This window comes from Oryctolagus cuniculus, chromosome 13, assembly GCF_051225735.1.
Source record: "Oryctolagus cuniculus isolate XC-2025 breed Fujian yellow rabbit chromosome 13, ASM5122573v1, whole genome shotgun sequence".
Classification (NCBI taxonomy): Eukaryota; Metazoa; Chordata; class Mammalia; order Lagomorpha; family Leporidae; genus Oryctolagus; species Oryctolagus cuniculus.
Genome location: NC_142879.1, coordinates 37136674 through 37161208, shown reverse-complemented (window position 1 = coordinate 37161208; position 24535 = coordinate 37136674). Strand labels below are relative to the sequence as shown.

General features: G+C 39.3%; 1 protein-coding gene across 7 annotated transcripts; it reads right to left on the bottom strand.

Annotated features, from left to right (window-relative positions):
- Positions 1–201: 201 nt before the first annotated feature.
- Positions 202–24503, bottom strand: BROX (BRO1 domain and CAAX motif containing). 7 transcript variants are annotated; one of them, XR_016219682.1, is made up of 14 exons: positions 24352–24503; positions 21468–21584; positions 16657–16771; positions 15684–15790; positions 15261–15357; positions 12791–12886; positions 11204–11276; positions 9753–9858; positions 9018–9107; positions 6740–6809; positions 5771–5852; positions 5312–5462; positions 4317–4476; positions 202–2433 (listed from the first exon to the last, which is right to left on the bottom strand). XR_016219682.1 is itself a non-coding variant. In XM_070055341.2 (14 exons), exons 3-14 carry the CDS (start codon positions 16707–16709, stop codon positions 2347–2349), a joined length of 1188 nt encoding a protein of 395 aa, XP_069911442.2. In that variant the 5' UTR covers positions 16710–16771; positions 21468–21584; positions 24352–24503; the 3' UTR covers positions 202–2346. The 7 variants fall into 7 exon arrangements, 4 of the variants coding, with proteins under 4 accessions (XP_069911442.2, XP_069911443.2, XP_008266611.1 ...); XM_070055341.2 differs by having other exon boundaries at positions 6740–6825; XM_070055342.2 differs by lacking the exon at positions 24352–24503 and adding an exon at positions 23909–23998 and having other exon boundaries at positions 6740–6825.
- Positions 24504–24535: the final 32 nt, after the last annotated feature.

The following is a 24535-nucleotide window of genomic DNA, read 5'->3' as shown; positions in this document are numbered from 1 at the left end:
CACTGATCCACACAAGTAGAAACTGAACAGGTCAAGAAGTAATAAATATTTCATGAACTCATAAAAAAAGCATAAAACAATGGATGCAAATATGTATCATTTGAAAATAGTCTAAAGACTTATGATTCTATATTATTTTAACTCTGTTACTGGCTTAGTAAATTAAAAATATTTATCAAAAAACAAAAAAATCCCAACACATTTCTAAGTAAAATTACTTTTATTTTCATAAATAAAAAGATAACTCATTATACAAATAACACCTTTAGCAGAAGTAATATGTTAGCTGTCACTGCGTGGTACCAAATGCAGTTAACACAAATAGTTACATCTCTCTAATTTTCACACAACTCTGAATTTGGTAATTTCCCCAAATTCTCAATGTCATGTCAGAAAGCATTAAATATGATGGCATGGGATACTTTAATCACAGAGTATCACCTTTGCTGAGCCAATAGAATGTTTAATTACTGATTTAAAGTAATACCAGTATTTACTGAGTTCTACAGAAGCACTGGGCATAATACATGTTTCCATTTCATGTATGGTAATAGAATACACAAAAATGTCAATGTGAAAATTTAGTAACTAGGTTAATAGGCTCTATTACCTAAGATAAACAAGTCCTATAGGTAGAAAGAAAAGAGTTGTGCAGTGCTGCGCAGGATTTTGTCAGTAAATGGCTAAACAGCAAAGATGACGATGGACTCTGTAATGAGGATCACACAAGATATGGGGAAGTTTAATAAATTATTTTTTCCCATAGACAACAAAATAAAACTAAATGCCTGTTTGTTATTACTCCACTTACTCTGGAAACTGTGGTTTCAAATATTAAATATCATACTGTAAGCACAAATTAGCAATTCTGTATATTAAAAAAAAAACACACTGATTCTGTGTAGTGTTTCCTAAGGAGTGTCTCTAAAGCAGTGTAAACTACAATACAGGATTTAAGTAATCACTCATCTGATCACAATATTGACTTGGGCATATTCTAGTCATTCTTCACAATGAAATGTGTATTACTACATTAGCACTTTGTGCAGATTTTATTCATTCCTCACAAGGCTGTTCTGTGGAATTAATGGTTTATCTGTAACTGCTCAGCACAGTGCCTGGCAAACAGCAAGTTCTCCATACACACTATTATTTCTATTAAGTGGACTGATCTGTCCATTACAATAGGAAAACTGGCTAACATGCCAGGAGAATAATCAAAAGATAAACTTACAGATGTGTGACTTTTGTTACAGTATTATGCCTCCACTATTTTCCAAGTCTGTGCACATGCTAACCTACCTGTTCCCAAGATTACAATCTATTATTCATATTACACTGTATTTAAGTTTGTTCTCTAAGTTTTTGCTATGGCCTTTGGACTAAAGCAATACAATCCCGACAGGACACATGTATTAGAAAACCATAAAAAAACAATGTACACTGAATCAGGCAACAAAGGCATTTTACTGTAACTTCTTTACCACAGAAGTAAAGAGCTACCAGTATAATTCAGGACAACCTACCTCACGTAATTAAAGTTTCTTCTTTACATCACAAAAAATTTTACTTCAAAAAACATTTTCTATTTGTACTGTCTTCTCTTCCATAAGAAACATTAACAGCTGTTAACAAAGTTCTTTCTCTAAGTAAAAAACCCATTAGAAAACGTACTTGTAAAAATCAACTTAGGGTTACTGAAACAGAATGAAACACAGGGCTATAAGAATAGAGATACATTCTTGAAAGACTCAACATACCTATAAACACTGATTTTCAAGTAAATTATAGATTCTAATCTATTTAAGGGATTTGGTATGAAAGTGTTCTGATCTTTAAGTCACTGTTTTTCTACCAGAAAAGATAAATGACGCAGACCATATCAGGTCTGTATTCAAACTAATACAACGGTGAGGGGAAAAAAAACCCTGTCTTTGTTAAAAACTAATTCCCATCATTCTTCAGGGATCAAATAAGGAAGAACATAAACTCTTTTGTGAAAATATACCTGAATGTGAAAGCTACATGATTTACAACTATAATATATTAATCTGAAATTATTATTATCCAGAGTTCAAAAAAAGACCTAACTCCCAAATACACCCATAAGAGGCACAATAAAATCTTTCAAGCGTTGTCCTGATTAAAAAGGAGTCTGGAAACAAAGCATGGAGTCATCTCCACTGTATTCAAAATCAAGAACAAATAAACTGGAGCCAGGTTCCCTCTGAATGTAGTAATTCTAAAGTTTCAGAGAAATCATTTTAAGAAAAATGAACTAAGGTCCATGGTTTATCTTATCCACAAGCAGTAAATTTTAAGTGCACATCTTATTCCAGAAGTATGTTAGGATAGGTAGCAACCAGTGTCTTTTTGGGGTTTGATATCTGGTTCTTTCACGGGTTTCACATCTTCTTCTGGTTTGGGTTTGGCCTAGGTAGGAAGAAAAATAGTGTAAGTACGCACACTAAGATCGGGAAATAAACATGAGCTCTTTTCCACTTCAGACTTTTAAAAGATGCCATACTAGATGACAAAACACTGGGGTTAACAAAGCTATTGCAGAAGCTACATGTTATTTAATACATAATGTAAAGACAACATTTCAATGAAGATGAAGACAGACTGGCAGGCAAAAATCAAGCTACTGTTCTAACTCTGTGCTCTTTCTGAAGAGGGATAAAGTGAGTGACAAACCGATGCATGCAGAAGCCTGAAGTTCAGATGTAACCTAGGAGGCTCTCAGGCTCTCAGGGTACTATTTTAGAGGCTGCAAAGGATGTAACAATAGTTATTTTAAGAATCCATGGCTTCACTGCAATGTTAAGAAAGGGGCTATGGCTGCAAAAAATTCTCATTCCTTTAGTAACAGATACACAGTTATTTCAGTAGTTTTTTTTTTTTTTTTTTTTTTTTTTAATTCGACAGGTAGAGTTACAGACAGAGAAGAGACAGAGAGAAAGATCTTCCTTCCGTTGGTTCACTCCCCAAATGGCTGCCATGGCCAGCACTCTGCTGATCTGAAGCCAGGAGCCAGGTGCCTCCTCCTGGTCTCCCACGCAGGTGCCGGGGCCCAAGCACTCAGGCCATCCTCTACTGCCCTCCCGGGCCACAGCAGAGAGCTGGACTGAAGAGGAGCAACCGGGACTAGAATCCAGTGCTCATATGGGATGCTGGCACCGCAGGCAGAGGATTAACCAAGTGAGCCACGGCGCCGGCCCCTATTTCAGTAGTTTGAGCTAAAAATTACCACTTAACCTACCTCTTGGTTAAGAACACCAAGAGGGACTTGGATTTAAGTGAAAAAAAAAAAAAAAAGCACTCATTTTACCCCTGGAAAATTTCATGAAAGGTTGAAATTAAGTCAAATCTTTAAATAACCTACAATATGCTAAACTGAAAACAGAGTACTGTTATAGCAATATAAACATGATCTTTTCTCCTATGCAATATAAACATGAATAATCCCCTACACTCTTCTTAAAGGAGGCACTGTCAAACTGTAGCAAGGGAAGATAATGTGTTGAGCACAACATCAGTTGATTTTGTAAACAATAAGAAGATATTGGGGGCCAGGGAAGTGGCATAGCAGGTACAGTCGCTGCCTGCAGTCCCGGCATCCCATATGGGCACCAGTTCAAGTACCAGCTGCTCCACTTCCAATCCAACTCTCTGCTATGGCCTGGGAAAGCAGAAGATGGCCCAAGTTCTTGGGCCCCTGCACCCATAAGGGAGACCTAGAAGAAGCTCCTGGCTCTTGGCTTTGGACTGGCACAACTCTGGCCTTTGCAGCCAATTGGGGAGTGAACCAGCGGATAGAAGACCTCTCTCTTTCTTTCTCTGCCTCTGCCTCTCTGTAACTACCTCTGCTTTTCAAATAAATAAATTAAAAAAAAGACATTTATTAAGGCCCAGAGATCTTATCTTTGAGAATATTCTATAACAGATCACATCAAGCACTATAATTAGGTAATTTAACATAAGGCAAATATATTTTCCTAAAATATCAAAATAGAGAAAAATATCAAAAAGTATGAATTCTCTTTAAAAATGAGTTTCAACACATGTACACAATGTATACTCCTTAGTGTAAGGTAATCTGGATATCCATCATCTCAAACATTGATTATTTCTTTGTTGTTGGATACATTCAAAATCTTTTGTACTAACTATTTTGAAATTTACAAGTAAATGTTATCAATCATAGTTACCCTCCTGTGCAACAGAACATTGGAAGCCATTCCTCTTATCCAACTGCACCTTTCTGAATTCTTTTTAAACTTTTGTGAATGGAAGGAAAAAATTCAATCTCATACACTGTCATCCTTGGGTCTCTTGGTGAGATCAAAGGCAGCCAATGTTTCTGGTGTCCACTGAGTACTTGCAGGAGGAAATTCAAAAGGTACAGGCTCTACAAGACCATAATTTGCTTTGAGTTCCAGTTGTGGAGCTTCGGCTGGAATTTTCTGAAAGTAACTGCAAAAGGCAATTTAAACAGCAATTTATTATTTTGTTCAGTAACTATTTGAGTGCTTAGTATGTTCAAGGTCCTTTGGAGACAATGACAAATTAATGATGAATGAGAGATTTCTCTGCCTTTTATAGCCCACAAATGAATAGATGAGAAAGTTAAGAAACTTCTCAGTCACAGTGCAAGGTAACTGAGGCTATGAAGGATGCAGAATGTCACCACAAAATGGGCAACCAGCGACCCTTTCCAAAGGAAGTAATTAAAAGTGAACCAGGCATGTCTGAGCAATGAAAAAATACAGAGTAAGAGAGGAAGAATGTAAAGAGAAAAAGTTGCAGCAAGATTGAGTCACCAACCTATACAGGTGGTGACCTACAGTGTGAATGACATTGACTTAATCATGGAAAACACCTCAAAGGACTGGGGAGAAATGCAAAACCTCATGTTCCTGCTATGTAGCTGAAACCAGAGCAAGATGAATAAGCAAAAGGACAGAAGACAATATATTATTTCATAACCAGAAAGAATGGCAAGGAAACAAAATTGGTAGAAAAACAGGATAGTATGAGGGTGTCCTAATGACAAGAGTTGTATGTTAAGACTTCATGTCTAAACTTTAAAATCCACTTATGTAATTGTAAGTAGAATAAAAGCTAGGCCCTAGACAACTGAACTTTACTACCAATTTAAATAGAAAGCTAATGCTAAACTGAAATTCAATTTAACAATAAACCGTGGAGAATAGACTAACAAACTGTGATACTACTAAAATACTAATATTTTAATATATTTTAAGTATATAATACTAATATTATTAAAACAGTATTAGGTTGAACTCACATAAACCCATTTTCTCTCTGACATTTTTCTAGTGTATTCTTCACGAGGTTTCCAAGTTTCCTGAAGAACAAGTGTCCTGATGGTTTGACTGTTGGTCCAGGTCCTTTTGTTTCTCCATATTCTTTGCATAGTGCTTCTGCCTTTGCATAAACTACATATGAAAGGGATATAAAGTTGTTTGAGTATAATTAAGCATGCTTATTTATATTTAAAAAGCTTTACATCAGAGATGATAAGACATACCATTCTTTACCTGGCATTAATAGCAATACCAGTATAAATACTGCCAGAGGAAGGTATTTTCTCTAGGTTCCAGGTTTCTGACATTCTTCCTTCCTCCAATTACCTACCGATTCCCATTCCCTATCATGCACCCAGCCAAAATCCCCTTAATCAGTCCCTGATGATAAGCCATTTGTTTTTAAAAAAGTGTGTTAATATTCTGGCAGGATTACTTACATTTTTCTGCTTCTTGGAGAGACCTGATTGCTTCACCACATTTATCACTAGCCAACAATGTCTGACCATGATAACAGTAAGCCTGATAAAAGAAATAATTTTGTATTCATTCTTTTCTCACATGCATTCCAACAGTATTGTTTTAAAAACTCCTTTATCCATTGCTTGAAATATCAACACAATCCTATCTCTCTACTTGAATAAGCTTTCCCCCATCTCTCTTGACACCCAAGGTGGAATAGTATCGACTTGTATCCAAACAGCCTTCTAACCCTGTCCTGAGTGCCCAAGTTACTTGCTGAAATTTAAAAACAAAAACAAAAACTGAACCAGGACAGCAGATCAAGAAGGAAATTATTGTGCTAGCACAGAGGGAAAGAGAGGGAGGCTTCTGAGGTTAAGGATTGAAGAGATTTCCAGAGAAATCTATCAGCTTGAAAGGTTACTCTTTAAACATCCACTTCGGTGCAAGGGTTTACAGAATATGCTTGGAAACAAATGGTAAGAAATAAAACTATCTACTTAGGACTCAAAAAGGTTTTTGGTTCTCTCCCACAATATTCTAATCAGCAAAACAATTAAGTTTGGTGAGCAATAAAAGACTGGTAACCGACTTCCAAAATGTTCAGGATGATACACTGTGTGGCACGTATCAAGATTATCATGAGAAGTATCCTTCTCAGCTTACAAGATGAAACAACTGAGAGAATTCTCATTAAGTATGCAGCCTCAAAGTGGGTTCTGAAGCAAACAGTAATTCCATTGCTATAATTCAGTCCTACAATTCTACATTATCTCTTTCCACCCACTTTAGTTCACAATGGCTGCACTATCACCAAACTCTGACTAAGAGCTGTCCATTCTTTGTAAAATGCTAATGCAGAGTCTGGTGAGATGAGAGACCTGGCACTCAAGGGGCTGGAAAGACAGTCATTTATTTGCATTGCTTTTTTGGCTATAAATACTTACATAAGCTGTGTAGAAACACATTTTCAAGTGAAGATATTTTCTCCATTTAGCAGAGTATGCAGGCTCCAAACTGGATAAAGTATGATCTAAAGTTACATTTTAAAAAGCAAAATATAATTTCACCCTGATTCACTAGAAGCCTTTTAGTTAGTATGTTCTGATACTAATACTCAAGCATTTACACAGTAAAAAAAAAATCCACTTCATTATCTGAAGTGATTTATTTTTCCAAATGGCAATTTAAGCTATATAATAAGATTAAATACAATGACATCTCTTTGATTTGTTGGTTAATGTAACTATAAATTAAAGACAATGATAAAAAATAACGTGAACACAACTTCAAGGTAAATGCTGTTTATAACATTACCTAATTAAAAAAAATTCACATCATACAGCAACACAATAAGCAATCTAGTCATTCAAGTCAGAAACATGGAGGATGCTCGTATCTCATGTACCCCCTCCCTCCTCCCTGAATCTTGTGTAAAACACACACACACTCAGGTATCCTATGGCCAAACACCTTTCCAGTTCCTGTTATTTTTATAACAATTTTTCTGTTAAAAATAAAAGATTTATTTTTTAATTTATTTGAAAGGCAGAGCAACAAGGAGAGACCGAGAGATCTGCCATATGCTAATTCATTAACCAAAAGGTCCCAACAGCCAAGCCAGAGCCAGGCCAAAGCCAGGAGTCAGGAACTCCATCCTGTCTCCCACCTGGATAGCTTAAGTACTTGCTTGGGCTATATTTTGCTTCCTTCCCAGCAGAACTCTGGATCAGGAGTGGAGCAGCTGGAACTCGAAACAGTGGATATAGGATGCTGTTGCTGATCACAACTTGCAGCTGAACCCACTGTACCACAACATGGCCTCCCAAGAATTTTTCTAAGTGCTAAGTAAAGGCAGCCTATTTATTACTCCTTCATGTGGTAAGCCCACAGCTAATACTACAATCATAAGGATGGTTCTTAAACTCAAACTTCATCAAACTTGTTTTATATTTTTTAATGGATCCCAGAAATCTACAAAACAAAAGCCAAACTTCTCAGACTTACAAATCAATTCCTGATCTCACACGTGCACTTTCCCCATCTCTTTTCCTGTCACTCATGAGTTTCAGTTAATAACGATGGTGCGAAGGCCCCAGGACACACTAAGTTGTTTTCTATCTCTCTGTATGCTGTAAAATGTTCTACTCCCACATGTTGAACTTGCAGGGTTGGGGAATGTCCAGCCCATGGGCCATATGAGGGCCGCAAAATCATTTGGTCTGGGCCCTGCCAAGACAACTGCAGGTGGGACTTAGAAACTCAATGAATCTATAGCAGGCTAATTTTTAAACTGATAATTTTATATGGCCTGCAAATGATGTTATAAATATTCAAATGGCCTTTGGCAGAAAAAAATTCCCCACTTCTGTAAAAACTTAAGAAACTTAAAACTTCTACTGTTATTCAAAATAAGGCTAAAACACAACCTTCCAAAAGTTGTACTTTTCAAACTTATATTTATAAAATAAAAGTTTTCTATAAAAAAACAAAAAACACAACCTTTGTCAACCTTTATCTTTCGCGCACCCAGGCTATTTATTTCATGACAAAATAATGTGATTGCACATTGGCCTCTTTCCCTATACTGTGAACCCATTCTACTTTTCTACTCAGCAACTAAAACAGTAATGATCTCATAAACAGAAACATTCATGTTTTCTAAATAAATGAATGAAAATAACAGGCTAATTAGAGGAACAGAGTTCTAGTCCCAACCTCCCACCTGGTAGTAGTTCAGTTACAGATTAGCCTGTAACTGTAACATGGTAATTCTCTGGATTTGTCTACTGTTTAAGGATATTAACTATAAGGTTATTATAATACTTATAATATCTTCCACCCCTCCAAAAAAATTAAAAACAAACAAGTTTTGTAACTATTTGATATGCCTGGTTAAAAAGTATGGTATTGACTCTCCATTAGAAGTTATGCTGCATATTAATTGTGACCAGCTTAACTTTTTTTCCCAGAAAGATAAATAAAATAATGGAAACATCATTTTTTCAAATAATGAAAACAATCTAGGATTTTTGCTTTGTTCTCTGTTCTCTACAATCAAGTAAATCTGCAAACTTAAAAACTGAAAGTAAACCTGAGGCAAACCTATTTTCAACAACCATGAATTCTGCATGTAGTAAGAGAGGCTTAAATTTTAAATGTCGCAAATACATATATCAGAAATGGAAAAAAAAATTTGAAAGTATAACAGAATTATAAGCTTACCAGCTTTCTGATAGAAATTGGCTGTTTCATATGCCAGTGCCGCAATTAGTCCAGGTGCATGTTTTAGTTCAATTGCTCGAGCAATTGTTACTGTAACCAAAAACAACAAAGTGAATCCACACATTCACTTCCATGTATCCTACATGTAATTATAAAAGCAAAATATAAGCTGATAGTACTTTTGGGATTTTCAGACAGTTTGTTAAAAGTTTTAACATGAAAAGTAACAGAAAATGCAAACATGAACAAACAGAAAACACTGAGCTTGCTGGATCTGCTACCACAAATTACCAGCCAATCACAGAGAATTACTACTACAAAGCACCATGATACAATAGGAAAAATATTTTCAGAGAACTGGAGCTTCCAATAAAGAAAAGAAAAAACCTACAATTGTATTATCACACAATTCTTATCAATTTCTGCCATTGAAAGGTGAGGATTTCAAGGCAAGCTAAACCAAACAGTGAGAGAAGTAAAAAAAAAAAAAAAAATAAGCATGGTAATGGGTAAAAGATGAGTTACAGAATTTTATGCTGTCAGAATTGACATGAAGTAAAAATGTTCTAAAATAGCCACAACTTGAGAATAAAGGCAAACACTAAAGATAAAATTACTCCTCAATATAAATTTCTCAAAACCTGAAACTCAAATCCAGCTAAATCCGATTTTTCAAACAACTAAATGCCAATGTTGACTTTTTCAAAAAAAAAAGCCTTCCGGTATTCAGGATACCTTCTTGAGCTTCAGCCTGACACTGGATAACGTAAGCGTCTATGAGCCGGGCCTCCAGATCCCTTCCCTTTTCTGCAGGTGTGATAAGTTTTGGGATGTGACTTTCCTGAGAGAGAAAATAAAGAAGCCACATCTTATTTTAACCCAGTTGTTAGAGATGAAGAAAATAGAAGTCCTGATACATTCAATGGGACGACTTAACAGAAATTTAGAGTAAAACGAAAAAAGTACAAAAAGGAGCAAAGGCCATCTTACAGAGGATACGAACGCCTGTGTACTAAAACTCAGCATTCATAATAACAAGAAACCCAAAAACAAAGCTTGGGTTATAAATCATTGCTTGACCCACAAGTTGCAATTTCATTTTATAAACTGTTTTACTCAGATTGTAACCAAAATTCCCTTTTACATGACACCCTGAATTGTCCATTCACAATAATTAAAGATACAAAGAACCCTTTTTATCTTTATATAAAGAAGAAAATATACTACAATTTTTCACCTAACCCAAGACCACAGTTTCTCAATCCCTGTGAAAGCACAGGTTGCTCGTATTTTATCATGGAAAATCTCCAACACTGGTCTCCAGGAGGGCTTCAGCAAATAGTGGTTTAATCAGAATGGCAGCAGGGGAGAATCTGGGTGGAAGACACATTATCCTTTTTCCTGATTCCCAGTGCATCTTGGGCATTTAATATAATCAGAATGCACTGGACTGTCCCCCTTGCACTTTCACTGCAATGCAGAGAACACAATCACAAGGTGAGTTTTGTGAAATCGTAACTGCTCCTGGCAACTGCTGCAGGAGAACAAGAAAATGGTAAGAGCCATCAATTTTTCTGCTTTGTTTTTTCTTCCTATCTTTTCAGGAAACAAAAAAACAAACAAACAAAAAAAGCAGTGTATTACAACTTGAAATTTCTAATTATAAAAGTCACTGAGAATTTTAAGACCAAAATGGAGACACTCAATATTCAGTATATGGCTGTGCTCCTCAATAAGGCAGTTAACATAAGGAAAAGAGAGTTGGCCCTTCATATTGGAGGGTTCCAAATCACCAATTCACCAACCAAGGATGAGATCATGTGAAGGAAAAACTGCCTATGTGAACACGTGCTGGCTTTTTTCCTTGTCACTATTCCTATACATAGAACAATTATCTATATGGCATTTATACTGTACTATGAGGAATCTAGAGATGATTTAAAGTATACAGGAGGGAGGATGTGCACACATTATATGCTAATTATGTGCCATTTTATATAAAGGGCTTGAGCATCCAAGTTTTTTGGTATCTTGGTGGCATGATCCTGCAATCAATCCCCTGTGGACATCAAGGGACAACTCTATTAGCTCTTTTCATATAATAAAACATTTGAGTAAAAAATTAAAGCATTAGGAATACATAAGTACACATAAGTATGAACTTTTTCTTTTTTTTTCTTTTTTACCTTCAAATGTTTAAAAATCCCAGCTGCAATTTTTAAGCTTCGATGGACATCTTTTGCTTCATCCTCTGTTATGCTTAAAGACAGTGGTCATATTAGAAGATCAAACTTGTTTCTGGTATTAAAACAACTATTATTTTACCATAAAACCAAATTAGTCAATTGTGTTTTCACCACTGTTTCTCTTCCTTTTAAAAAGTCTGACACTTAAGAAACCACAAATGTACATGAAAAATATTGAAGAAGACATTACAAATGAAAAAAGGCCCTGCCTAGAGGTAAACTCTGGACAAAAGTGCTTTTTTTGTACTTCCAGACATGCTATGTACATAAACAAGCACAAAATATTATATATTTAATATATAGACACTTTAAAAACACATACACAATGGTAGCCACCTCACATTTCCAACCCTGCTTTAACCAGCTTACTTTAGCAATAGTTTTAGATCAGCACATACAATTCCATTTTATTTTTAAATGGCTGCATATTATTTCCACATATAGAATATTTCCAACTGCTGAATATACCGGAACTATTATAAAAATGACATCTTAATCTTATAATTCTTCAATCCTTTGTCGCTCCCCCTCTTCGTGGAGGAACGACACTAAGCCCTGCCTAGGCTTCATATCCGAGTCACGGCACCATTATGTCGCTCCCCGTCTTCGTGGAGGAACGACACAGGACCCTGCGCTGTTCTTTCGTCTGCTCGGCCCTCCCCGGGTTTGTTGCTGGTTCTTCCCGGGTTGGCTACTGTCCCTTCCACCTCCGTGGAAGGGCGGTTCCCCCTGCCACATTCCCCACTTCCGCAGGGGAGCGGCACACTGCCGGCCGGCTCTCTCGGGGGCTGCACAGGTGTTCCCCTTAGATGTTCCCCTTAGATGTTTCCCATGCATGCCGTCTCTCTCCTCCTTTATAGTCCTCCTCCGCCAATCCCAACTCGGCTGCCCACACGCCGAGTACGCTGCTCTCCTCCAATCAGGAGCAAGTCCTACAGTTTATTGGCTGAACTGGAGGCAGCTGTGTAAAAGCTGTTTTCTTCTCTCCCAGCGCCATATTGTGGGAGAGCAGATGCATAGAATAAGTCTTAATTCCAGTAACTCAGTCTAGTCCGGATTGCTCCCCACATCCTTGAAAACATTTTTTCACATACTTAAAAACTTTCTGTATTTCTGATTGCCTGTTGTTCTTTATTATATTTTTCCAACTGATTTAGTAGCTTTTGTTGATGTACAGGAATATACACTTTAAAAACAATTTATCATATACACTGCAATGTTTTTGACCAGTCTTGTCCTTTTTTAACTTTGTTTATGATACTTCTATGTAGTCAAATATTCAGTCTTATCCCTTATGGTTTCATGGTTTCCAATCTTACATAGAAAAACCTTTCATATGGTAAGGTTAACCCCTACCCCACCCTTAACACCAGGTTCCATAATTCTAGTACTTAAACTATTAACATTATGGGCAATTTCTCACTTCTCTGAAGTATGTTTTAGTCAACAGCCTACACATTTTAATGATGAAGCTCTATATATTTGAAAAGTAACATACATACATGTAACTCTTCCCCCTTAACTTACTTTTCTTTCCCAGCCAGTCTTGAAGCATACTTAGTATACCATAAAGCTACATTAAATCCCATGGAGATTAATTCAAAAACAGCATCCTGCTGAGCACTGGAATTAAAAATACAATTGTCAAGTTCTATCAATTATACAGACATTGCTACATGAAGCCTACTGAACATTCAAGTCAAAATGACAAAGAACTATATATATATTTTTTAAAGATTTTATTTATTTAAGAGGTAGAGAAGGAGAGACAGAGAGGGAGACCCAGAAGAAACTCCTGGCTCCTGATGGGTGCAGCTCCAGTCGTTGCAGCCATCTGGGGAGTGAACCAGCGGATGTAAGACCTCTCTCTCTGTCTCTACCTCTCTCTGTAACTTTGTCTTTCAAATAAATAAAATAAATCTTAAAAAAAAAAAAAAAAAACTTGAATGGTGGAAAAAATTGCCAAATTTATGTAACTCAAAACATTTAAAGAAATATTTATTTGAAAGTCAGAGTTACATAGAGACGGAGAAGCAGAGAGGGGGTGGGGAGTCTCTCATGTGGGTGCAGGGGCCCAAGGACTTGGGTCATATTCTACTGCTTTCCCAGGCCATAGCAGAGAGTTGGATTGGAAGTGGAGCAGCTGAACCGGTGCCCATATGGGATGCCGGCACTGCAGGCTGCAGCTTTACCCACTACGCCACAGCGCCAGCCCCAGTAACTCAAAACATTTTAAAATCTGTCAAAGTCTTGAGGTTGGATTCTTTAAATAAATAAATTTTAGAAAATATTCCTTAACTTTGGATGAAAAGCAAAGGGATTACATAAGGAAAAACATAGAATCAGGGCTTGTTTTTTAAATATTTATTTATTTTGAAAGTCTGAGTTACAGAGAGAGAGAGAGAGAGAGAGAGAGAGAGAGATCTTTCAAGCGCTTGTTCATTCCCCACTGGGTATGATGGCCAGGGCTGAGCAAGCCTGAAGACAGGAGCTTCTTCCCAGTTTCCAATGTGGGTGGCAGGGGCTCAAACAATTGGGCCATCTTCCACTGCTTTTCCAAGCACATTAGTAGGAAGCTGGATCAAAGTGAAGCAGCTAGGACAGGAACTGGCACCTGTATGGGAAGCCACTGTCGTAGGCAGTGGGTTTACCTGCTATGCCAGAATGCCAGCCCCAAAAATGAGGCTTTAGAAATATCTTAGTATTCTAGAATATTAAAATTCAGAAAGGACTCAAAGTCTGCTCTTCCTACCTAATTTATAAATTCCACACATAATATTCCCAAGGAAGACAGGAAACTAACAATGAACATCTTCCTATATTCCTAATATTATATTGTATACATAAATATTATATACATATATAATATTATATACATTATACACAAAAATAATATTACATTATATACATAAATTTCCTTCATGAGGTCCTATATCTGTGAATACCTATATACAGTCGAAGATGCAGATGTTAACTCACTGGAAACCTGGGACTCCATCTGGATTTGTATGAATCCAACATCTATAGCCTTGCCATTGTCATGCAACCCCTTGTCATGATCTTTCAACAATCTTCACACCCTTCCATTCTGTTTTTAATAAAACAATAATTTCAAAGCAAACTGAGAAAGGTATAAGGGTATTTTAACAATTCAGTGGTGTTTTAAAAGTACCTAAAAAATTAGTCCCATGGACGGTGCCAGTGGGTGCCGGTTCATGTTCTGGCTGCTCTTCCTCTGATCCAGCTCTCTGCTTATGGCCTGGGAAAGCAGTGGAAGATGGCCCAAGTGCTTGGGCTCTGCACCCGCATGGGGGAAACATCAAAGGCTCCTGGCACCTGATCAGCCCAGTTCCAGCCATTGCGGCCATTTGGGGAGTGAACCAGCGAATCAAAGACCACTCTTTCTCTCTCTGTAACTCTGCCTTTTAAAAAAAATAAGTAAAATCTTACCAAAAACAATGAACCCCACTATAATCTGTTTTCTGTTATAATTTCCACTAAGTAATGAAAAGGCTTTGAAGTTTTTAAAAAGTAAAGAGACAGTGATAAGAAGAGATAAAATAAATACTGGGAAACAAAAGAGTATAGTGTTGAAGAGATAGGACTAAACACATCTGAAATATCCCATTAGAAAAAGGAAAGCAAGAGAAAAAATAAAATTCTACTGAGCTTGAATTCAGGCAAAGACTGAAAGCCGTGTTTGGGTTCTCAATTCCCAAACCATTCTTCTTGTTATTCAAGTCAAGGCTGTTCAATTCTAGCTAACACCTGTACTGATTACCTCAAAAACCAATTTGGTCTGGGAGAAACAGATTATATTTTTACTTAATGGTATGCATTAGGATTTAAGTTAAATGTTTTTAATTGATTTCCTGAGAAGAGAAAATACTGACCAGACCTACACATTTCTTCTTCAAACACAGAGGCAATGAGTTACCCAGTAGCTACATTGTTAGGAAAACTAGCTTCAATTTAGTGTTATGTCAGCACTGTTTACCTGGGAACCTGTCCTTGTAATGTATCAGTCCACTTGAAATTTTGAATATATCGTAACTTGCTTTCTTGAGTAGACTCATCCGATGAATTTATGAAACCTTAAAAAGGATACAAGATAATCCGGTTTTAGAAGAAATATCAAGTGTTATATTCAGAAATTCCAGATATTTACTTCTTCAGGTCTGGATGAAACCTGCAGCTATCTTTCTTCTCCTGAGTTAACAAGACACACGTGCACATCTAACTTTCAACCTGTCAGAAAGACCACACGCCACCAATATATTCTCACGTTTCCGAAATTCAAGCATACCAAACAATATAGCCTGGAAGACTAAACTATTCACATTTGAGAAGTCTAAAAATTACAAGCGAATTTTTGTATAGTTTTGTTTTTTAAAAAAGGACAGAATTTCATATAACTAACCTTGTAAAAGTGAAAAATACAAATCTGCTGCATTCTTCATCATTTCTGGATTACAGCTCAAATCAGTGAACAGTTCAAGGAGTCTTGCCCTGGATGATCTCAAGTCACTTACGAGAGATAAAGAGTTAAATAAGCCATGTTACAAAGAAGCAATGTAAAAATGCTTTGTATGTTTCAAAGTAAAAGCTCTCCAACATCACACATCTCCTCACCCCTACCTTCTCTGAGGAATTACCAAATTTACAGGAATTAATTCAATTAGGTCTAAAAATAAATGAAATTTCTAATTACAATTATTTTAAAAGTTGTACTGAAGCCGGCGCCGTGGCTCAATAGGCTAATCCTCCACCTTGCGGCGCCGGCACACCGGGTTCTAGTCCCGGTCGGGGCGCCGGATTCTGTCCCGGTTGCCCCTCTTCCAGGCCAGCTCTCTGCTATGGCCAGGGAGTGCAGTGGAGGATGGCCCAGGTGCTAGGGCCCTGCACCCCATGGGAGACCAGGAAAAAGCACCTGGATTCTGGCTCCTGCCATCGGATCAGCGCGGTGCGCCGGCTGCAGCGGCGGCCATTGGAGGGTGAACCAACGGCGAAAGGAAGACCTTTCTCTCTCTCTCTCTCTCACTGTCCACTCTGCCTGTCAAAAAAAAAAAAAAAAAAAAAAAAAAAAAAAAAAAAAAAAAAGTTGTACTGAAATAAACCCAGTCCAATTAAAGGGACAAATCATGGATATAATTATGTAATAAAAATGCACAGCAAGTTTTAATTAAAAAAAAAAATCAGGCCGGCACCGCGGCTCACTAGGCTAATCCTCCGCCTTGCGGTGCCGGCACACTGGGTTCTAGTCCCGGTCGGGGCGCCGGATTCTGTCCTGGTTGCTCCTCTTCCAGGCCAGCCCTCTGCTGTGGCCAGGGAGTGCAGTGGAGGATGGCCCAAGTGCTTGGGCCCTGCACCCCATGGGAGACCAGGATAAGTACCTGCCTCCTGCCATCGGATCAGCGCGGTGCTCTGGCCGCAGCGCGCCGGCCATTGGAGGGTGAACCAACGGCAAGGGAAGACCTTTCTCTCTGTCCCTCTCTCTCACTGTCCACTCTGTCAAAAAAAAAAAAAAAAAAAAAATCAAACCGCATGCATTTAAGATGGGGAGAGGAATTATAATTAAATTTAACCAGTTCACAATAAAAGTGCTTAGAACAATGGAAAGTAACACATTTAATTTTACTATCTACTTAAAATTCTAAATGACATTAAACAAAATGTCAAAATATATTTTATTATATGTATATTTTAAAGGTTTATTTGAAACACAGAAATACAGAGAAAGAAAGATCTTCCATCCGCTGGTTCACTCCCCAAATGGCCACAATGGCCAGGCTGAAGCCAGGAACTTAATTTGGGTCTCCCACGTTGGTGCGGGGACCCAAGCACTTGGACCCTCTTGTGCTGCTTTCCTAGGTGCATTAGCAGGGAGCTGGATGGGAAGTGAAGCAGCCAGGACTTGAACTGGAGCCCATATTGAATGCTGGCACTGCAGGAGGAGGTTTAACCTGCTCCATAGCACTGGCCCCTTATATATTTTTAATTTTTTTTTAAGATTTATATATTTACTTGAAAGAGTTATGACAGAGAGGGAGAGATAGAAATCTTCCATCCTCTGGCTCACTTCCTAAATGGCTGCCAACAGCTGGGGCAGGTCCAGGTGGAAGCCAGGAACCTGAAGCTTCTTCTATGTATCCCATTTGGGCCATCCTCCACTGTCTTCCCAGGTGCATAAGCAGGGAGTTAGATCAGAAGTAGAACAGCTGGGACTTGAACTGATGCCTATATGGGATGCCTATGTCGCAGGCAGTGGCTTTACCTGCTACGCCACAAAGCTGGCACCATTTTATATTGTATATAGTAAAATATATATTAGGTATGAAGTCATTTTAAAAATGAAATTGCATTCTGTAACTCAACATACACATAAAGAATATATAAAAAATATAAAAACATGTAGTCAGTTGTTTTTAAGATTTATTTATTTCACAGGCAGAGTTACAGACAGTGGGAGAGTTAGAGAAAGAAGTCTTCTATCCACTGGTTCACTTGCCAAATGGCCGCAACGGCCTGAGCTCAGCTGATCTGAAGGCAGGAAGCAGGAGCTTCTTCCTGGTCTCCCACGTGAGTGCAGGGGGCCAAGCATTTGGGCCACCTTCCACTGCTTTCCCAGGAACCTTAGTAGAGAGCTGGATTGAAAGTGGAGCAGCAGGGACCCGAACCCACACTAATATAGGATGCCCATGCCTCAGGTGAAGGCTTAACCTACTACACCACAGCACTGGCCCGGGTCAATTTTTAAAAACTGCTTCCTAGTCTCTATTCACCTTTACTCCTCTGTAGCAATCAACACTGTGGATCTACTTTTTCCTTCTTGAAATCCTTTTCTCCCTGGAATCTACTAACACTAAATTTTCCAAGTGCTCCTGTTACCTCTAACAGTTTCTTCTATATTTTTCCTACATCCCTTTCTTATTCTCACCTCTAAACATGTTCAGTCTTTCTGCACATTTTTGAGATCTACTGGCATAATTTAAGCTACAAGATTCCTAGGTCTACACCAGGTCTAACAAGCTCCATATTCAATCCAGAAGGCAATGAGCTTAGTGAGGGGTCCAGAGAGCACACTAAATGGTCAGAGATGGAAGACACCTGAAATGGGTGAATGTGACCAAGAAATACTGAATGTAAATGATAAGCATAGAGTAGCGACTATATTCTCAGAATTTAGGAGGGGGGTAGGTTAAGGCAGATACTCAATGTTTCAATCAATGACAGACCACATACTATGATGGTGGTCCCAGAAGACTGTGAATATATAACAGTGTACAGAGGGCTATACTGTTGTGGTGGGTATTATGGCACAGCAGGTTAAGCTGCCTGCAATGCTAGCATCCCATATCAGAGCACCAATTCGAGTTCTGGCTGCTCCACTTCCAACCAGCTCCCTGCTGTCATGCCTGGGAAAGCAGCAGAAGATGACTCAAGTACTTAGGTCCCTGCCATCCATGTGGCAGACCCGGATGGGGTTTGGCCTGGCCCAGCCCCAGCTATTACCAGCATTTGGGGAGTAGGCTGGTTGTTACCAGCATTTAGTGAGTAAACCAGCAGGTAAAAGCTCAGTCACTTTTCAAGTAAATTAATTAAAAAAAAAAAAGCTATATTATTTGTCTAAATACATTCTATGATGTTTGCACAATGATCAAATCTCCCAATGTCAAATTTATTTGAATATATCTTTGTCATTAAGTGATGCATAACTCTATTAGCTTTTAAATATTTGGAGATTTAGAAGCGCTGTAGTATAGCAGCAACATTTAGAAGAGAACAGACACTTAACCTTGAATGGTCTACATATAGTCTATTCACTGCTACTAATTTATTTTTTTAAAGATTTATCTATCTTACCCAAAAGAGTTACAGAGAGAGAGGAGAGGCAGAGAGAGAGAGAGAGAAGTCCTCCATCCGCCGGTCCACTCCCCAATAGGCCGCAACAGCGGAGCTGCACCAATCCGAAGCCAGGAGCCAGGAGCCCCCTCTGGGTGCCCCACACGGGTGCAGGGGCCCAAGGGCCATCCTCCACTGCTTTCCCAGGCCACAGCAGAGAGCTGGATAGGAAGTGGAACAGCCGGGACCCAAATTGGCACCCACATGGGACACCGGCACCACAGGTGGCAGCTCCACCCACTACACCACGGCACCGGCCCCTGCTACTAACTTCCAAGGAGGCTTATTCCAAGAAAGTAAATATCAACATTTGCACAAAACTGACTGAAAATAGGACAGGCTACCAATCAATCTGTCACTGCTTGAGGTATTTATCTAAGGGTTGTCAAGGGGTGATTCCCTTGACAGGGAACAGGAAGAAATTTGAATCCTCTAGACTCAAGTTTCCTAGTTACTTAAATATAGGTGCTTGGCTAACACCTTACCATCCAATTTGTATAAACTTGTATCCATCTTAAAATTATAGCATTTGCAAAAAACACAGCTTGGAAATGCCTAATTTAAGTTGTTCACTTTACAGATTACAAATCAAGTCCAAAGAAGTTAAGGAACCTGCCTGTTACTACGGATAAAACAGCTAAGCTGGGACCAATGTCTGGGAGCCTACACTGAGAATGGGTTTCACACCTTTTAAAGAGGTGTAAGAGGGGCCGGCGTTGTGGTGTAGTGGGTAAAGCTGCCACCTTCAGTGCCCGCATCCTATATGGGCACCAGTTCAAATTCCGGTTCCGGCTGCTCTACTTCCGATACAGCTCTCTGCCATGGCCTGGAAAAGCAGTGGAAGATGGCCCAAGTCCTTGGGCCCCTGCACCCTCGCCTGGCTCCTGGCTTCGGATCAGTGCAGCTCTAGTCATTGTAGCCATCTGGGGAGTGAACCAGCGGATGGAAGACACCTCTCTCTCTGCCTCTCAAACAAACAAATCTTAAAAAAAAAATTTGTAAGGATGAACAAAGATTATCAAGTGATGTATGCAGCCCACAAAGTTTACAAATATTTACTATTTTGCCCTTTGGAAAAAAGTTTGCTCACCAGTGGTCTAGAACAATAAACCAAATTTCTTATCTTTTGCTTTAGCCACTTCTTCCCACAAAAGCAGCAACTCTCCTGACTTTCCTGTACTGCTACCACCAATGTCCGAATATTTTCTATACACATATACCAAATCCTTTCCAATATCCTGGAGCAAATCTGTTGGTAAGGTCAGTTGATTCCTCCTTTGAAATAGCTCTTTCATCTTTTGTTCCAGGCAAACTGCCCTATTCACTATCCTCAGAACAAAAGATTTTCCTAATAAAAATGATTTTCTTCTTTCCCCTCTTACCATCTATATCTATAAACGGCAGGACAGTAAATATTTTAGGCTTTGTGGACTACTCAACTCTGCCATTGTAAAGTAACCATAAGCAGCCATATGTAAATAAACATGGGACTGCCTGTGTTCCAATAAAATCTCATTTATAAAACAAGTAGTGGGGGTGGGCATTTGGTGTTCTTTGTCATGTCAGCATCCCATACTGGAGTGTCTGGGTTCAAGTCCCAGCTCTGCTTCTGATTCCAACTTCCTGCTAATGTGCACAGTAGGAAGCAGCAAGTGATAGCTCCAGTAGTTGGGATCCTGCCACCAACAAGGCAGACCCAGAGTGAGTTTCTAAATCCTGGCTTCAGCCTGGCCCAGCCCTGGCTGTTGCAGGTGTTTGTGCAGTGAACCTGTGGATGGGAGATCTCTGTCTCTGTGCCTCTGCCTTTCAAATAAAACAAAAAACAACAGTAGGTTAGATCTGTGGGATGTAGTTTGCCAAACCATATGGGACCTAAGCCATTTAATTTATTTAAGTACTGGCTCAAGTCCGATATCCAGTATGAAAACTTTGAAGTTTATCCTAACTTACAGGGATCTCTTCCACTCTGATCTCAATGAATTTACTGTATGGTCAATTTACAATGTCCATATATTACTTTCTGGAGTCCATAGCATTTACTCATAATAGACAGCTTAACTCTTTTATTATGATTGCTTTAGCCTCTCTGGGACTTGTCTGCTCATCTAAAATTGACGATCTTGGCCTAGATGATTACCAAAGGTTCAGTAACCCATGACTCCACTTTTTCTAACATTTAAATTATAAGGAGTCTAAGGTTAGGGAGAACGTTACACACTTTTGGATAGCTCAGAGAACCTATAAAGTACCTTGTATCCAGATGTGGTACAATCAATGCTGGCTGAGATTGACTGAAACTTACTTGCAAATTTTTGAAGCAGGAGGGCCAGTGATTACACCATAGTAGTTAAAAGAGACAGGAGCAGTGGCTTTTAATGGGTTCCTATGAAACCAATGTGTCATTTTCTCCAGATATCTTCTACAAACAAAAAAAATATGTAAATTAAAGATAAAATATTGAACAATGCAAATGGTATACAACAAACAAAATTTTACTACAGGATACATATATCTCGTATACAAAGCATTACACCCATATGTAACTAAATCATCACATATGTAACTTTATCATCACAAGTCAATCTTGTGATGATAAACAATCTTGTGTTGTAATTAATTGTATATCTATGGAAATCTATGTTTAGATCAGGTCTATAAAAAATATAGCAAGCCACTGTAATCCATAAGTTGTACTTTGGAAATTTATATTTGCTAAATAAAAGTTAAAAAAAATTCTTAAAAAATAAAAAATATAGCCCCTTCGGCGCCGGCACACCGGGTTCTAGTCCCGGTTGGGGCGCCGGATTCTGTCCCGGTTGCTCCTCTTCCAGGCCAGCTCTCTGCTATGGCCAGGGAGTGCAGTGGAGGATGGCCCAGGTGCTTGGGCCCTGCACCCCATGGGAGACCAGGAAAAGCACCTGGATCCTGGCTCCTGCCATCGGATCAGCGCGGTGCGCCGGCTGCAGCGGCGGCCATTGGAGGGTGAACCAACGGCAAAGGAAGACCTTTCTCTCTCTGTCTCTCTCTCTCACTGTCCACTCTGCCTGTCAAAAAAAAAAAATATATATATAGCCTTTAGAATTCCACCTATAGTAACGTCAATGTTAAATAAACAACAGTATTAGTTACCTAGGAGTAAGAAGTTCTGGTGTTCTATCGCACAGTGGGGTAACTACAGATAATAATAATGTACTGTGTACTTCTCTAAAAAAAAAAGCTAGAAGAAAGAATTTGAATGTTTTCATTATTAAAAATAGGTAAATGTTTGGGTAAATAGGTATGTTTATCCTGATTTGGATGCTACATAATGCATACATGTATTGAAATAGCAAATGGTGCCCATAAATAGTACAATTTCTATTAAAAATAAAAAACAAATATGCAAGTAAAAGTATATTCTAGACTAGTAAAGTTTAAACTTTAACGTTGATAAAAATCACTGGGCAGAGGCTTGTTAAATGCAGGTTGTAATTCAACAGTCTAAAGCAGGGCCTGAAAAGCTGATGTAGCAGGTCCCCAGATTACACTTTTTAATAGCCAAGTACTAGATGGTCGAACAGCTTCGAGTGGAGTACACAGGACCAGACGAATGTAATTTCCAAAACAGGTTCAAATGGTGACTCTCATCTACAGTACTGAAGCTACTTGAAATAAAAAGGTTTTAAGTTGACTGTATTTCCCACATTGGCTGGTGCCAATGGATTGGTTATCATGTGTGTCCCACAACAACAGTATTTTCCACAAGACAGCTAATAATCAGTATTTCTATAATAAACAACACTACACGCTTCTATCATAAAAACAAAAAATTTGAAAAACTACTTTAGTGAAATGACAACTTAAAAATAAGTACCACACTTTTTAGATTCTTAAAAAAAAAACAACAACCAAAGTACTCTATGTCTCTTGCCAAAAAACACCCTTGGATAGGCAGTGCAGACAATACAGGAAAGTCCAGCCAAAGACTCAAATATGGCAACTAGATTCCAGGAAATAATAGAGAGAAATTCTGGTAAGGCTCACTTAACCCATTAGGCGCCGAGTTTTCATTCACTTCAAAGTTACCAGAAGTGGTATATTTATTGCTCAAGTCTTTATAGATGTCCTATAGATGACGATGGGACACAACGGGGTAATTTGAAGGGCTTACACAGGGCTGTCAACAGGTTTTTCTCATTAGAAAAATACTTGTACTACAGAGTGTTAAATAACTGCGTGCAGCAGCTCCCTTATATGTACTAATTAATGACAACCGGTTTGTGCGAAGACCAGATATTTAACGGACAGAACTCAAAAAAAACTCGAGCAGGTGCATTTGCGACTTAAAACGCTTAGCGAGTCCTTTAGAACACATCACCCAACACCTTCCATACAAAGCCCAACTAAGGCATCCACACGCACTTCAACCGAGCTCCAGAGACACTGGCACACGCTGCGCTTAATGCTGTCAAATTTTCTACAAATACTCCTTTCAGGGGGCCTTCCACTTCCAGGTCTGCGCATCCACACTTCAGGAAGGAAGGGGCTAAGGCCAGTACTCCCGGCCCCCGCTGCAGGTGCCCTCTTTCTCCGGCCGCACCCCTAGCTTCTCGGGAATTCCGACCCTGGCGCGGAACGACGCCTCCTGCCCCCGGCAGGCGCCTGGGTGCCTTCAGAGCAACCACTAACCCGCCTACACCAAGACGACTCAAATTTCCAACAGCGACCCCCACTCCCGAGGCTCCCGGTCCTGCAGGAACATACCTGGGGTAGCTCCCGGGCTCTCTAGGTCCACTTCCTGTTTACCAGTCTCTTCCTCCGCAGCCCGTCCCCAACAAGAGGCCGGGCGGCGACATGCGCATGCGCCAACACCCCGCGCGCCCCTCTTTGCGACTAGGCATTTCTGTGGAAAGCCGATACTATCGACCCGGGACAGGCGGACAGACGAGGGCTCTAACTCCTAGTTAGACTACCGTATAAGATCTCCAGCTGCCACTGGAGGTTTGGGCAGGGAGGTTCGGCGAATCTAGCTGTTAATACCACTGACCACGGGGTCAACCTTATTTTCTTTCGTTTGTTACAAGGCGTTAGACTTATAAAGACCACCATCCAGAGATCTATGGAGATAGGTGTCAAAGGGGGTGACCCTCAGCCTGGGGCTCTGGGGAAACAGGGACAGGCAAACACCCTTCTTCGGACATACTTACTGGATTTTTCAGAGTCTGTCAGCAGTGCTTCTGAGGAAAGAAAAGCAGTATCGTGGTCCGCAAGCGAGAAAAGGAGGGAGTCGGTGAACCGAGACTACTGAACTAGACAGGAAGACAGGCCGGCGCCCGGCCAGAGTCACGTGGCCCGGCGGCCATGACAGCAACCGAGGCGGCCAGGCGCGCC